The sequence below is a fragment of the Brienomyrus brachyistius genome, chromosome 1 (assembly GCF_023856365.1).
Source record: "Brienomyrus brachyistius isolate T26 chromosome 1, BBRACH_0.4, whole genome shotgun sequence".
Classification (NCBI taxonomy): Eukaryota; Metazoa; Chordata; class Actinopteri; order Osteoglossiformes; family Mormyridae; genus Brienomyrus; species Brienomyrus brachyistius.
This window is the reverse complement of record NC_064533.1, coordinates 45215543-45229255: the sequence shown is the minus strand read 5'-3', so window position 1 is coordinate 45229255 and position 13713 is coordinate 45215543. Positions and strand designations below refer to the sequence as shown.

General features: G+C 41.2%; 1 protein-coding gene across 3 annotated transcripts in view; it reads right to left on the bottom strand.

Moving 5' to 3' along the window:
* nalcn (sodium leak channel, non-selective) overlaps nt 1-13713 on the bottom strand; it is a 75569-nt gene that overhangs the window by 43583 nt on the left and 18273 nt on the right. For all 3 annotated transcript variants that reach the window (XM_049026724.1, XM_049026707.1, XM_049026715.1), the window contains one exon: nt 13131-13217. In XM_049026724.1, the coding sequence (XP_048882681.1) occupies nt 13131-13217 (87 nt within the window). The remainder of the gene's footprint in view (nt 1-13130; nt 13218-13713) is intronic.

Genomic DNA, 13713 nt, shown 5'->3' with positions numbered 1-13713 from the left:
TGTTGCACTACTGCCTAACTTTCTCTATTACAGCTGTCTACTTGTTACTCTCTTGTTCGCTACCTTTGAGAAAAGTTCGCTAAATAAATAAATGTAAATCTTACGTAAAAAAACAAGGGTTAGATACTTCAACCAACCAATTTGCAAACGAAGGGGTTATACTGTATGTATATCCTCAAAGCTCTCTATGATCTTGTAGCTTACCCACATCATTACAGTGTTGTAATGTGTATAAAAATCTATATAGCTTAAAACAGACAAAACAACTATAAACATAATTTGTTTAAATGTAAACATTATACATATTTAAAAAGCTAAGTAATTCACGCTAGCAAAATATAAATAACCACAAATTCTATCATTATTCAGGCAAATCTGCAATTAGTACACTCCTCTGTGACTCAGAGACCTGAGCCATTATTAATTTTTTTCAGTGAAGATTGTATTGAAGCCAAACTCTAATTATCCATAGGTTCATAATGGAGGCTATTAATCACAAAGAGGATTGATCAAGCCTGACTGCACACATTGATGCCCTTACGCTCTGCTTCTTGCCAAATGCAGCAATCTCAGCCTCATCTGAAGCTAACCTTGTTGGATGATGTGGTGGCTGAGCTGGCAGCGGTGCAGCTGCATAGCTGCCACTCAGATAATCAATGCTTAATACACACTGCATCAGAATGTCAGTTTAAAATAGAAAAATTTATACCATAATAGATTTTTTTACGATGACGCGTACTACAAGAGCTAATAAATGTATTACAATAGTGCAATTACCAAAACGTATTTTTTTAATTTATTCAAATTATTTTAATTCTCCTTCATATATCTATGCACTCTCTTCGCTTGGTCAAATACGTCATTGACACAAAATCTGATGTAGACACAGACAATGACGTTTAAGTACAAATTCTTATTGAGTCCGATAATATACGCAGTTAAGATTTGTATGCAAGTTGCAGTACATAATAGCTGTGATGAGAAAACTACTAATAATAACGACCTAAAGTATGAGTGCTTCGAATGCTGACATCAGTATCACTATTGAGTCTGATGCAGTGCTTGTACTTGTCCTCGTTACAATACGTTGATGACCGTAACCAATACCACTTGATGATGTATCAATCAGAGATACAGCTAAGAAGCACAATAAACGAGACTACAAAATGTCTGGGGTTTGGGAGTATTTCAAAATTAATGACAAAAACCAAACAAAGCATTCTGCTAAAATATCGAGAGAAAAGTTCGTTTAACACAATAATTCTTAACATCTAAAAATGAAAACATATGACAGATTATGACGAAAGTGCACCAGCAGCACTCTGCAACAACTCGCTGTGCACAAAACCATTTTTTCCCCCATGCTTTCATGTTTTGTGTCCCACGTGTGGGTGCTTGAGTGTGGGGAAAGCAGGGGGACACTTTCAATATATTTCCAAAAACCAGCATCAGTACTTGTGCTCTATCGGAATAAAAATGGTATTGATACCTCCCCTAGTCAAAAATATTCGAAATTTTATAGGTTAATGTAATAATGATCAACTATAATATACTTATTAAAACAGATATTACATAAATATATATTTATTGATGCATCACAATGATGTGTACAACCATACTAAAGAAAACAAATAATTCAGAAGCACACCCATCTGAAAATTCAATTCAAAAATCATTTGTTTAATTGGAGGGAAACTTATTTTACCCAACACTATATATTTAATTACACGTCATCATTGATCATTGTTCATGACTGCACCTAAAAGCAAGGTATCTGATTTTATTTCAATCTCTGGTAAAGGAGGCTACATATTTTTCCTATCAAACTTATTTTTATTGTGTTATCTGGTTGCCTGTTTTGCACAGATGCCACATATAGTCAGTGTTTATATACAGTAGAAGTAATAAGAACAACAGTCATATCACACAGTGTGTCCATACATGCCGCCCGCAGTTCAAAAAGTGTGACTGGGGTGAATTCATACATCTACCTGTTTCCCTTGCTATTTACCCAGACTAAGGAAATATCCAAGAAGTACCAGTTCACCCAAAACTGATGCATTGTAACTGCAGGACGAAACCAGACACACTGGAGAGAAGTAGCACCAATACAGGCGGCACACAGTACATATCACACTTTGCATTCTGGCTATCTTATCAATGAGGAGTTCAGGCCATTGAAAGACAAACTTCAAGTCTACAGTGCAGACTTTGAGTGGCAGAGTAAATGAATTAACCTCCAAAATCTGGTCTCACTGAGGGGTCAAAAAGGACCCGAACTGAGCGGTACCAGATGCCCAGCCAAATACACACTGGAAATCACTGCTTTGGAACTTAGAGACAAGAATTAGGAGGCAGTGAGAAAGCATCCACAGACAGACATGACGTTATGCACTGCATGACAACAGGAAGCATACACACACACACACATACACGCGCACACACACACACATACACGCACACACACACACACACATACACATACACGCACACACACACACGTATATGTATTCATATTCCCAACACTGACAACCTTATTCCCTAAGTTTAACCACAAGTGACCAAAAATCATCCCCACAATAAATAATGTAATATATATGATAATGTGTGTGTATATATATATATATATATATATATATATATATATATATATATGTATATATATATACACACACACACACACACACACACACATATATATATATATATATATATATATACATATATATATATATATATATATATATATATATATATATATATATATATATATATACACACACACACACACACACATATATAAAAAAATTCCCCACTCGCCCTCCTGTGGGCGGTCTTTTTGTCCTTCAAGCTCGGGTCCTCTACCAGAGGCCTGGGAGCTTGAGGGTCCTGCGCAGTATCTTAGCTGTTCCTAGGATTGCGCTCTTCTGGACAGAGATCTCAGATGTCATTCCTGGAATCTGTTGGAGCCACTCTCCCAGTTTGGGCGTTACTGCCCCAAGTGTTCCAATTACCACTGGGACCACTGTTACCTTCACCTTCCACATCTTTTCTAGCTCTTCTCTCAGCCCTTGGTATTTCTCGAGCTTCTCATGTTCCTTCTTCCTGATGTTACCATCGCTTGGGATTGCTACGTCTATCACTACGGCCTTCTTCCTCTGCTTGTCCACCACTACTATGTCCGGTTGGTTAGCCATTACCAGTTTGTCAGTCTGTATCTGGAAGTCCCACAGGATCTTAGCCTTATCATTCTCAGCCACCTTTGGAGGTGTCTCCCATCTTGACCCTGGGACTTCCAGCCCATACTCCCCGCAGATGTTCCTGTACACTATGCCAGCCACTTGGTTATGGTGTTCCATGTACGCCTTGCCTGCTAGCATCTTGCACCCTGCTGTTATGTGCTGGATCGTCTCAGGGGCATCTTTGCACAGCCTGCACCTGGGGTCCTGCCTGGTGTGGTAGACCCCAGCCTCTATTGATCTTGTACTTAGAGCTTGTTCCTGTGCTGCCATGATTAATGCCTCTGTGCTGTCTTTCAGTCCAGCTTTGTCCAGCCACTGGTAGGATTTTTCAATGTCAGCCACTTCCTCTATCTGCCGGTGGTACATGCCGTGCAGGGGTTTATCTTTCCATGATGGTTCCTGTTCTTGCTCCTCTTCCTTCTTGGGTTTCTGTTGCCTGAGGTATTCACTGAGCACGTCATCAGTCGGGGCCATCTTCCTGATGTAATCATGGATCTTCGATGTTTCATCCTGGATAGTGGCTTTGACGCTCACTAGTCCTCTGCCTCCTTCTTTCCGCTTAGTGTATAGTCTCAGTGTGCTGGATTTGGGGTGAAACCCACCATGCATTGTGAGGAGCTTCCTTGTCTTGATGTCAGTGGCTTCCATCTCCTCCTTTGGCCAGCTTATAACGCCAGCGGGGTATCTGATGACTGGTAGGGCGTAGGTATTGATTGCCCGGATCTTGTTCCTCCCATTCAGCTGACTTCTCAGGACTTGCCTTACTCGTTGCAGGTATTTGGTTGTTGCTGCTTTCCTTGTGGCCTCTTCATGGTTCCTGTTTGCCTGCGGGATTCCAAGGTACTTGTAGCTATCCTCAATGTCTGCTATGTTGCCCTCTGGCAGTACGATCCCCTCGGTTCTGACTACTTTCCCCCTCTTTGTTACCATTCGACTACATTTATCCAGCCCGAATGACATTCCGATGTCATTGCTGTAGATCCTGGTGGTGTGGATCAGTGAATCGATGTCTCATTCACTCTTGGCATACAGCTTGATGTCATCCATGTAGAGGAGGTGGCTGATGTTCGCCCCATTCCGTAGTCGGTATCCGTAGCCAGTCTTGTTGATGATCTGGCTGAGAGGGTTAAGGCCTATGCAGAACAGCAACGGGGACAGGGCATCTCCTTGGTAAATCCCGCACTTAATGGTAACCTGTGCTATTGGCTTGAAGTTGGCCTCTAGAGTTGTTTTCCACAGCCCCATTGAATTCCTGATGAAGGCTCTTAGAGTCCTGTTGATCTTGTACAGTTCCAAGCATTCTAGGATCCATGTGTGAGGCATTGAGTCATAGGCTTTCTTGTAATCAATCCAGGCGGTGCTCAGGTTGGTATGTCTGGTCTTACAGTCTTGAGTGACTGCTCTATCTACCAGTAGCTGGTGTTTTGCTCCTCTGGTATCTCTACCAATTCCTTTCTGGGTCCCGCTCATGTATTGATCCATGTGCCTATTCATCTTAGCCGCTATGATGCCTGATAGGAGCTTCCATGTTGTGCAGAGGCAGGTTATTGGTCGGTAGTTGGATGGGACCGGTCCCTTCTGGGGGTCCTTCGGTATCAGGACTGTCCTACCTTTGGTCAGCCATTCCGGGTGGGTCCCATCCATTAGCTGCTGGTTCATCTGTGCTGCCAGGTGCTCATGGAGTGCAGTTAACTTCTTTAGCCAGTAGGCGTGGATCATGTCAGGACCTGGTGCTGTCCAGTTCTTCATGTTTGAGACTCTTTCTTGGATGTCTGCCAATGTGATGGTTACTGGGGCTTGTTCAGGGAGGTTGCTGTGGTCTGCTCTTAGTTCCACAAGCCACTGTGCATTGTTGTTATGTGATGCCTCTTTCTCCCATATGCTCTTCCAGTATTGCTCAGTCTCCAGCCTTGGTGGGTCTATCTTCATGCTATTACCCTGCCACTGAGAGTACACCTTGGATGGTTCAGTGGAGAAGGTCCGGTTTATTCTCCTGGCTTCTATATCTCTGGTGTACCTCTTCAGACGGGTAGCCAAGGCTGTGAGTCTTTGCTTGGCAGTTTCTAAGGCCTCAGCTATGGACAGCTTGTTATACTTCTTAGGTACCTCTTTTTTCATCACACCTATATATATATATATATATATATATATATATACACACACACACACACACAGCAGGTTCGAGTCTCCGCCTGGGTTACATGTGTGTGGAGTTTGCATGTTCTCCCCATGTCGTCGTGGGGTGAGGCTAATTGGACTTACTAAATTGTCCGTAGGTGTGCATGTGTGAGTGACTGGTGTGTGAGTGTGCCCTGCGATGGGCTGGCCCCCCATCCTGGGTTGTTCCCTGCCTCGTGCCCATTGCTTCCGGGATAGGCTCCGGACCCCCCTTGACCCAATAGGATAAGCGGTTTGGAAAATGGATGGATGGATGGACAATAAAAACTAGTAATAATTTCTTCTGTTTTCTAAAGAGTTACTGATATCTAGTTGGATGGCTAGATGAACACTGCTTCAGTTCCCAAACTTCTCCTCAGGGGCACCTCAGCCGTTCCATGATTTTGTTAAATTTCACCAACAGCTCAATTAAATAATGAAATATATTGGTTTATAAAGTCAGTGAGAGATTGACTAGCTGTATGAGGTGTGCTAGTGGCCAAGTCAAAAAGTACATGGCTGCACTGGACGGTCACTGCAAATACTATTATGATTTTAGCAGAGGTTCTGAAATGGCTAAGCTGACACCCTTTGACAGGCATAATATCATAGTTTTACACCAACACGAGGATAATCCAAACATCATTTTCTTTGCCTGCCTAAGACTTTTGCACAGTACTGTGTATATATCCAAAGCACTCAAATGTTGAAACAGAAACACAGTAATGGTGAACTGTGACCTCATTTCACAGGTTTCTTATCTCTTAAGCGTAGCATCCAAATACCAGTAGCTGCCTCCAGGTGTTTTTTAAATCTAAACCTGCTACTTCCTGCCACATGGAGAAGCAAGCAAGCAGAGGACCCAGCATGAGAGAGAGGCTGATGCTGCCACAGGCTGCCAATGGCCTTCACCACGCAGAGCTTTAACACTAACAACCTTTGGGGGGAGGAATCTAGTCAAACATGCATCTGGAGCACCCACTGCCTTATCGTGAACGAAAATGATAATAATCACAAAAACTCATGTGAAAAATATTCACATTAACAAAAATAACAATAAAACAGCTGGCATAAAGAGCAACAAAGCTACACTACATCTAAATTCAGCACAACATTAATGAAAAAGAATCATAAATTCCCAGAAGATGGTGATATCCTAAGGGTTGCAGTTTGGAATTACCCTGAGTATGACCCTGTTTGTGAGTGTGTGTCATCATAGACAGTGACAGTATACTATTCGTTTAGAAAGCTTACAGAAAGGAGTTAAACTGACTAAGTGATGCTTTTAGGATATTCACGTTTATCTCAGGTCAGAGTTAACCTTCTGGAGTTTGAGGCTTGCCAGCCGCTTTTTAGTCTACCGTTCCTTGACATTTTTATGTATTTCACACATGCTACTTTTCACACGCCCAATTACACATGATCGTTGCCTCATTTTGTTCATTATAGCTTGAATAAGCGGCGTATTTCTTGATATTCTCTCCTCTCCTGTACCAGGGCATCCTTAGGTCATTAAGTAAGAAAAAGTATGAAAGGACGAAAAAGTATGAAGAAGCATAAAATCAATATAGCGAAAATTGGGGGTTTAAATGGCAGGTGGACGGGGGACAGGCATCATTACCCTGGACGGGGGGCACCTGCGGGGATTTCAGGAACATTGTTGGGGACAGACAGTAACCTCATGGCGACAAAGACCCTCCTCAGTGTCTCTGGAATGGAGATAAATAATTACCCTAACTGCAGCCCCCATCAAACTGCTGCACTATTAACCCCCCAAGCTCCCCCCCCCCATCACCCCGATTTTTGTCCATCCCCTGCACTGTTACTATCACCACAATCCTCTCATTTCTCCTCTGTGTCTCTAATCTAGTGGGAGCCACCAGCCACCCTAACCTCTGCTGCGTTGCTCAAACACCCAGAACACACCGGATTGGATTTTCCGGCTTTAGCTCCTCCCAAAGAAGGAGCTATAGAACGTAGCTGTGGATAGAGAAACCTCCTTAACTGAAGAAGGGCCTCCTCCGACTCTGGAGTATCACCTTCTGAAAAGTCCCGAACAAGCACAGGGACACTCATGCTTCACTCACAAATGGAATGTAGCTCGTTACGATGGGGCAACATGTTGCCCTAATAAAGTTTCTCATAGAGGAACAGTATTACTTATGTATAAATGCATTTTGAAAAATAGTTCCCCTTATAATAAACTGATGATAATGACTTAATCGTTTTGGATAGTACTTGCAAAAAAGCTCCCCCGCTTATTTCATAATCGTACTGAAAACACTCTACAATCCCAGTGCAAGACTCATTATGTAATTGACGGCCTTCAATAATCAAATAATCGACTTATGCGGGTGCCCCTCAGAAGGATCTCCTTCAGGGGTTTTGCAGATGTGTCCTGCAGGAGAAATTCCGGAACATACTGGAGGAATTTCATCACTCAGATGGTCTGGGAGCAACTTGAAATCCTCCAGGTGGACATAGAAGACATTTCTATTTGAACACAACCTCGTGATTTGATTATGTTGAAGTGCAGTAAGCATGTTCACTCCGGCGCGGAACGACAGTAATGTCTCCCCATCTTCCCTGCTATTTCAGTAACGCTGTTTGATTTCAAATACTTGGAGGCCCCACACCAACAGATGGCGTTGGAGAGACAGAGATGCCAAGAAAACTTCAGACATCCAATTACTGCAATAACAAGGATGAAACCCCTGTCTTTTTGGGGTCTGCTGTAGGAATGATGAATGCAGCCATCCTCAGGGTGACCAGCATATTCCGTCCTACTCAATCTGTGCTGAACCGAGTGCAAAACACACTGTGCAGCATCTTAAACATGCTACAAGAAGGAGGGCAAGAAAACTTCAAACTTTCAAATTAACACTGAGATGGACCAAACATTCAGTCATCTAGAGTAACTTCTATTGGTCAGTGACAGCATGAATTAACACAGTGTATTGTGTTCAAATCAGTAGTGAATTAGAATGGGTTAATTTTCCAAATTACTACTATCGGTTGAGCTCAGTGAAAAACATAGAAAAACAAATTGAATTAAATACAAAAAGTATACTTTTCTCTCTCCTGGAGCTTCCAGGGATTTTTTAACAATTTACAAGCTGGTTCATCTGTTTTCACTGAGAGATGATACCATAATATTAAGAAAAACAATGTCAATTATATAATACAATGCAAGGATCCCAATCTGATACTCTGTATCACCAATTCTGCAAAAGCAACACAATACCTTATTCTTAAAAAGAGCACAGGCATAGGATTCTTCCGAATTCATACTTTCAAACATTGCATAGAGCTTTTTTAAATGCAGAAAAAACCCCTCCAGAAATATTACGCACATAACTGAAGATGTAATCCTCCAAAATAAGGCAAACAAACCTAAAATAGTCCTTTTGCCTATCAAATCTATTAATGTGAAGGATGAATCATGCAATGCAGGACTGTGCAATTAATTAAATATGACCTTCCTCTACCTGCTCAGCACTGTGATTCCCTGTTCTCTGTTCAGTCTTCCCTCATTTGGCAGCTGACTAACCCTAACCCCTGCTGAATATGAATGTGTGTATCCGAAACAATGATTGGTTCACTGGTAATGATTATTTTAGACAGGAGAAAAACACACGGCAATGAGTGTGCTGTGGAGGATGCGTCACATCGAGGATTCTGTCTAGACTGAAAGTCAAGGTCATTTTCACAGAAGAAACAGTGTCAAATAAATCAGTAATACAATAATAAAACAATTCAGCACAATCAATTAAGACAGAAATTTACATTTCATAGTAGCCATATCAAAAATATTTTTGGGGGGAGTTTTAAGTTTCAACAAGAGAAATCTTAATTTTTATTTTGAATTATATCAATTTCACTATCACTGCATTGCATACATAGTTGTGATAAAGAATTTTAAAAAATCTAATTTGTATTCATGTAGCACAACTATGTAAAAAAAGCCAAAAATATAATATAATGAATAGCATTAAAAATCTCTTGACGTGAAGGTTGCACAAATTTTACACAAATTTTATAAGTACCAAGAAAATAAAATTTTCAGGTCCCCACAAAGATCTGTGGATGTAATCAAAAAAGTAAAAATGATAAGTCTCGTATTTAGTTTGGTTACTTATGGTTGAGGTTAGGGCTGGGTAGGGGTTAAGATCGTCATGTTGGGATTAGAGTTTTCCCTAAAGCAATGAATGGAGAGTCCCCACAAAGATATAATTACAAACATGTGTGTGTGTGTGTGTGTGTGTGCATAAGCAGGTATACGTACCTATCCTTTTGGGGACACAATGTCCCCATAACATGATAAATATTCTTTTTTTCCCTTATGGTGACTGCAATGAAAAAACTAAAAATGCAAAAACTCTTGTACTTTGCTTGGTTACTTATGGTTATGGTTAGGGCAGAGTGGGGGTTAAGGTTGTCAAAGTTAGCATTTTTCCCATAGAAGTGAATGAGCGGGTCCCATAAGGATAGGTATACCCGACATGTGTGTGTGTGTGTGTGTGTATGTTTGTGTGCGTCTATCTCATTTAAAGAATCGATTGCCTCTAAGCGGCCAGCTGAGGCAGAACACTGAGATCTTTCTCCAAGACTTGGCTTATATACTGTGATATACCAAGAATTGTGGTCATTGTCTTCCCATTTTAAAATCTCACTTCTACCTATTTTTAAAACACCACTAAATAATGAGAGCAATTATGGCTAATTTACAACCATGCCCCCAAAAAAGCATTACAGCTGCTATTTTGGTCCCTCCTATAATCTTTATTTACAATTTTTTTCAGCCTTTATCTGATTATTTATGAAACAAATGAAACACACAGTTTAGCAATAGCCTGACTTTATTACATATTGGAAAAATCTAGGGGCCAGTCCTCCTAAGAAATTTCCCACTGTAATGGGGGGGGGGGGGGGGCACCAATAAATTTCGTGATTATTTATATAGTTCAAAGTTCACAGTCAGAACAGAAACCACTAACACACAGAGAAGGGCCAAGTTCAAAGCCACAGGTTAAGACACAAAACTGATGTTGACTTGTTGTCCAGAAACCATTCTCCAGGTACTGAGACACTTGAAGAGTAGATAAGCAGACCATAAGGGCAAGCATCTGTGAGTCTTGTGGGACAGTTAGGGATGTCCCATGAAGATATTCCTGATGTCTATGCCTTTCCAACATAACCTGACGTTTTGAGCAGTGCAACAGAAAAGATCTCAATCCACCTGGCAACCCAACTATGTAAGAGTAACAATCATGTGATTGTTCTCTTGCACAGAGAAAGTGCCAATTTAGTAATAAGGGTTTATTATTAAGAGAGTTACAGATAGAGCACCCAGCATCAAAAAGGAGTAACTCCTCTTACCTGAGATATACCAGTGAATAGCGTTAATATTACAATACAATGAATCTGGTCTCCCTGGTTTTGAAAGACCTACACATGAAGGGGCAATTGCATTGACTTATGATGGCTTCCGAGATTGAACAGCGCAGAAAAAACCATAGAAGATCTATTGCCAAGAAAGCTATTCCAGAAAAATCCTCACCGCTGAATCTCTGATCCTTTAAACATAGACTGTACAACTTTTTTCAACAAACCCAGACACCAAAGGCATTTCCAATGTCATAGTTATGACTGATCAATTTACTCTACATGCACAAGCATTCCCAACAAAAGATCATTAGGCCACCAACGTAGCTAAAGTGCTGCGTAAGGAAATTTGTTCAAGATTGATCACTTGAAAGAATACACTCAGATCACGTGTATGACTTTGAGAGTAGACTGATTAAGACCACGATCTTGTCAGTGGAAATCACATAGACCTCCGTAACATTCCCAAGATATCAAACCCACGTGTAACTGCAGTAGGAATTACTCCACCTGTAATTATTTTTTTTAAATATTTGACATGATAATATATTGTATATATTATTGTATGTTTTGTCTTACTCATCAGTTCTACACAGCTTTCCAGTGAAAGGCTTTTAGCCCAGGGACAGTCAGCTCAAAATTGAAAAAGCCCAGAACCACCTGACCAGGATCCATCTAACCATAATTCTGATGAAGACAACGAGGATTTGCTGTCATATCTTCAGACAGACCACAAACTGTCATACACAAAGGAATGGTCATTCAGTCCTGTGAGAGTGCAAAGTCTGAAGATACATGTAGACCTGTCACTCTTTACAGGTATGCAGTTCTAATTGCTATGTGCCTTGTGACTACTGATAATGGTCACTGCAGAACCATTACATGTGCAGTTGGTTGAACTGTTGGCTCTGAATCGCCCAGAGTGTGTCAATGCCTGTGTGACTTTGTGCCTTGAATTTAAGTGGCAGCCCAGCCACAGTGTTTCCCTGACCTGGGAAGATCTCCAGGCTCACCACAACCCATATGTTAGGTAGACTAACTTGTACAGTAGAAAGATTGTTAGATGCATCCCTCAGTATTGACTTGAGCCTATTTGTGCTTATAAAGGCTTCCATTTAATGAACTCTGGATGACATAGTTCTTGGTATTTCAGGAGTTATTCATATGGACTGTTTCAGCTTCCCTTTCAATGCAATATGATAGTTAATCACACTGAGCGTGCAAAACATTAGGGACGCCTGCTCTTTCCTTGAAATTAGACTGACCAAATGAATTCAGGTGAAAGCTATTATGCCTAATTGATTTTAACTGATAAAGCATCTTAAATCAATGTTATTTAAGAGGAGGAGGCAGTGTGAACAATGATTTTTAAATAAACATGAACATTGTGCAAGAGGGACAAGGGAAAAAAATAAGTGCTGTGGAAAACAGCTGCCTTGTTACCGGGCTTTTTGAGCACAGCAGTGTTCAGTTTGTATCTGAAATCAACCATCAGCCACACGTCCATTGGCTGGAAATAGCTTACTGACGATAAAGGCGCATTTCTTTTGACGAGTATTACTTTTAGTAATATACCAATTTTGTTGAAAAAATGTTTGGCAGTTCACACTTTAAAAAAGCACATACCGAAATGGAAAATTCTGGTTATTGCATTATTGCAAATAGACACACATCAAATAAACAGCATTGTGAGATTATATCTGAAACATTTCTAAACAAGAAAAAATAAAAAATCTGGAAAGTTGTCATAAAAATGTGGAAATCTGTCATTTTCCTCAAGTACATTGTGCTCCACCATAAGTGGCTGTAACTGAACCGTGTCACATGGTGCAAAATGTTCTTTTCTCGCACATAAAAGACTAGCTTTTCTTTCTGGAGTGGGGTCTAAACCCACCCGCGACCAGAAATGTATTAAAATGTCAGACATCACCATGCAAGTGTCACACGCAGGTCAAAAACGTCGGACATTTCATTAAAATTGCATGACTTGCACCGAGTCAGATGACATTCTTGTACTATGTTCCAGTTCTAAGGAAACCTTACATACATAGTTATAGGTATCAAAGAAAATTTCCGACAAAATTTCCCAAAAAGTATATTTTCTTTGAATATTTCAAAAGCAGTAATTTATATTAAAGTACATAAAATTACACTAGAATGGTATATCAAACATAACCACACTGTCAGACAAAGCAGAGAGATCACCTGTCAGTCAGAAGCAATTAATCAGAATCCACTGAATCATTTTTTCCGCTCCGTCACTTTTGTTGGGCCAGTAAAATGTGCAGGGTGATACCTTGTGCAACTAAATCAGGCAGCGTGTTTAAGATTTCAGGGAGTTTGTACCTGGAGGCAGGCTGGAGCTTGACCATGGGGCTTGTTGACGTCTACGGCCACAAGCTGCCATCCGCCGGCAGCATCTTCATGGAACATCTGAAGACAGAGAGGGAAGCGCATTCAGTTTATTGGCGTATGTCCCCCATTCAGCAGTTTATAGCATCAGGATAACGACACTCAAATATGAATTTATTGTTCAGGAGTCGGGCGGCATGGTGGTGCAGTGGTTAGCACTGTTGCCTCACACCTCTGGGACCTGGGTTCGAGTCTCCGCCTGGGTCACATGTGTGTGGAGTTTGCATGGTCTCCCCATGTCGTCGTGGGTTTCCTCCGGGTACTCCGGTTTCCCCCCACAGTCCAAAAACACGCTGAGGCTAATTGGAGTTGCTAAATTGCCCATAGGTGTGCATGTGAGAGTGAATGGTGTGTGAGTGCTCTGCAATGGACTGGCCCCCCATCCTGGGTTGTTCCCTGCCTCGTGCCCATTGCTTCCGGGAGAGGCTCCGGACCCCTCGCGACCCAATTGGATAAGCGGTTTGGAAAATGGATGGATAGATGGATGGATGTTCAAGAGTCTGATTAACATAGCAAC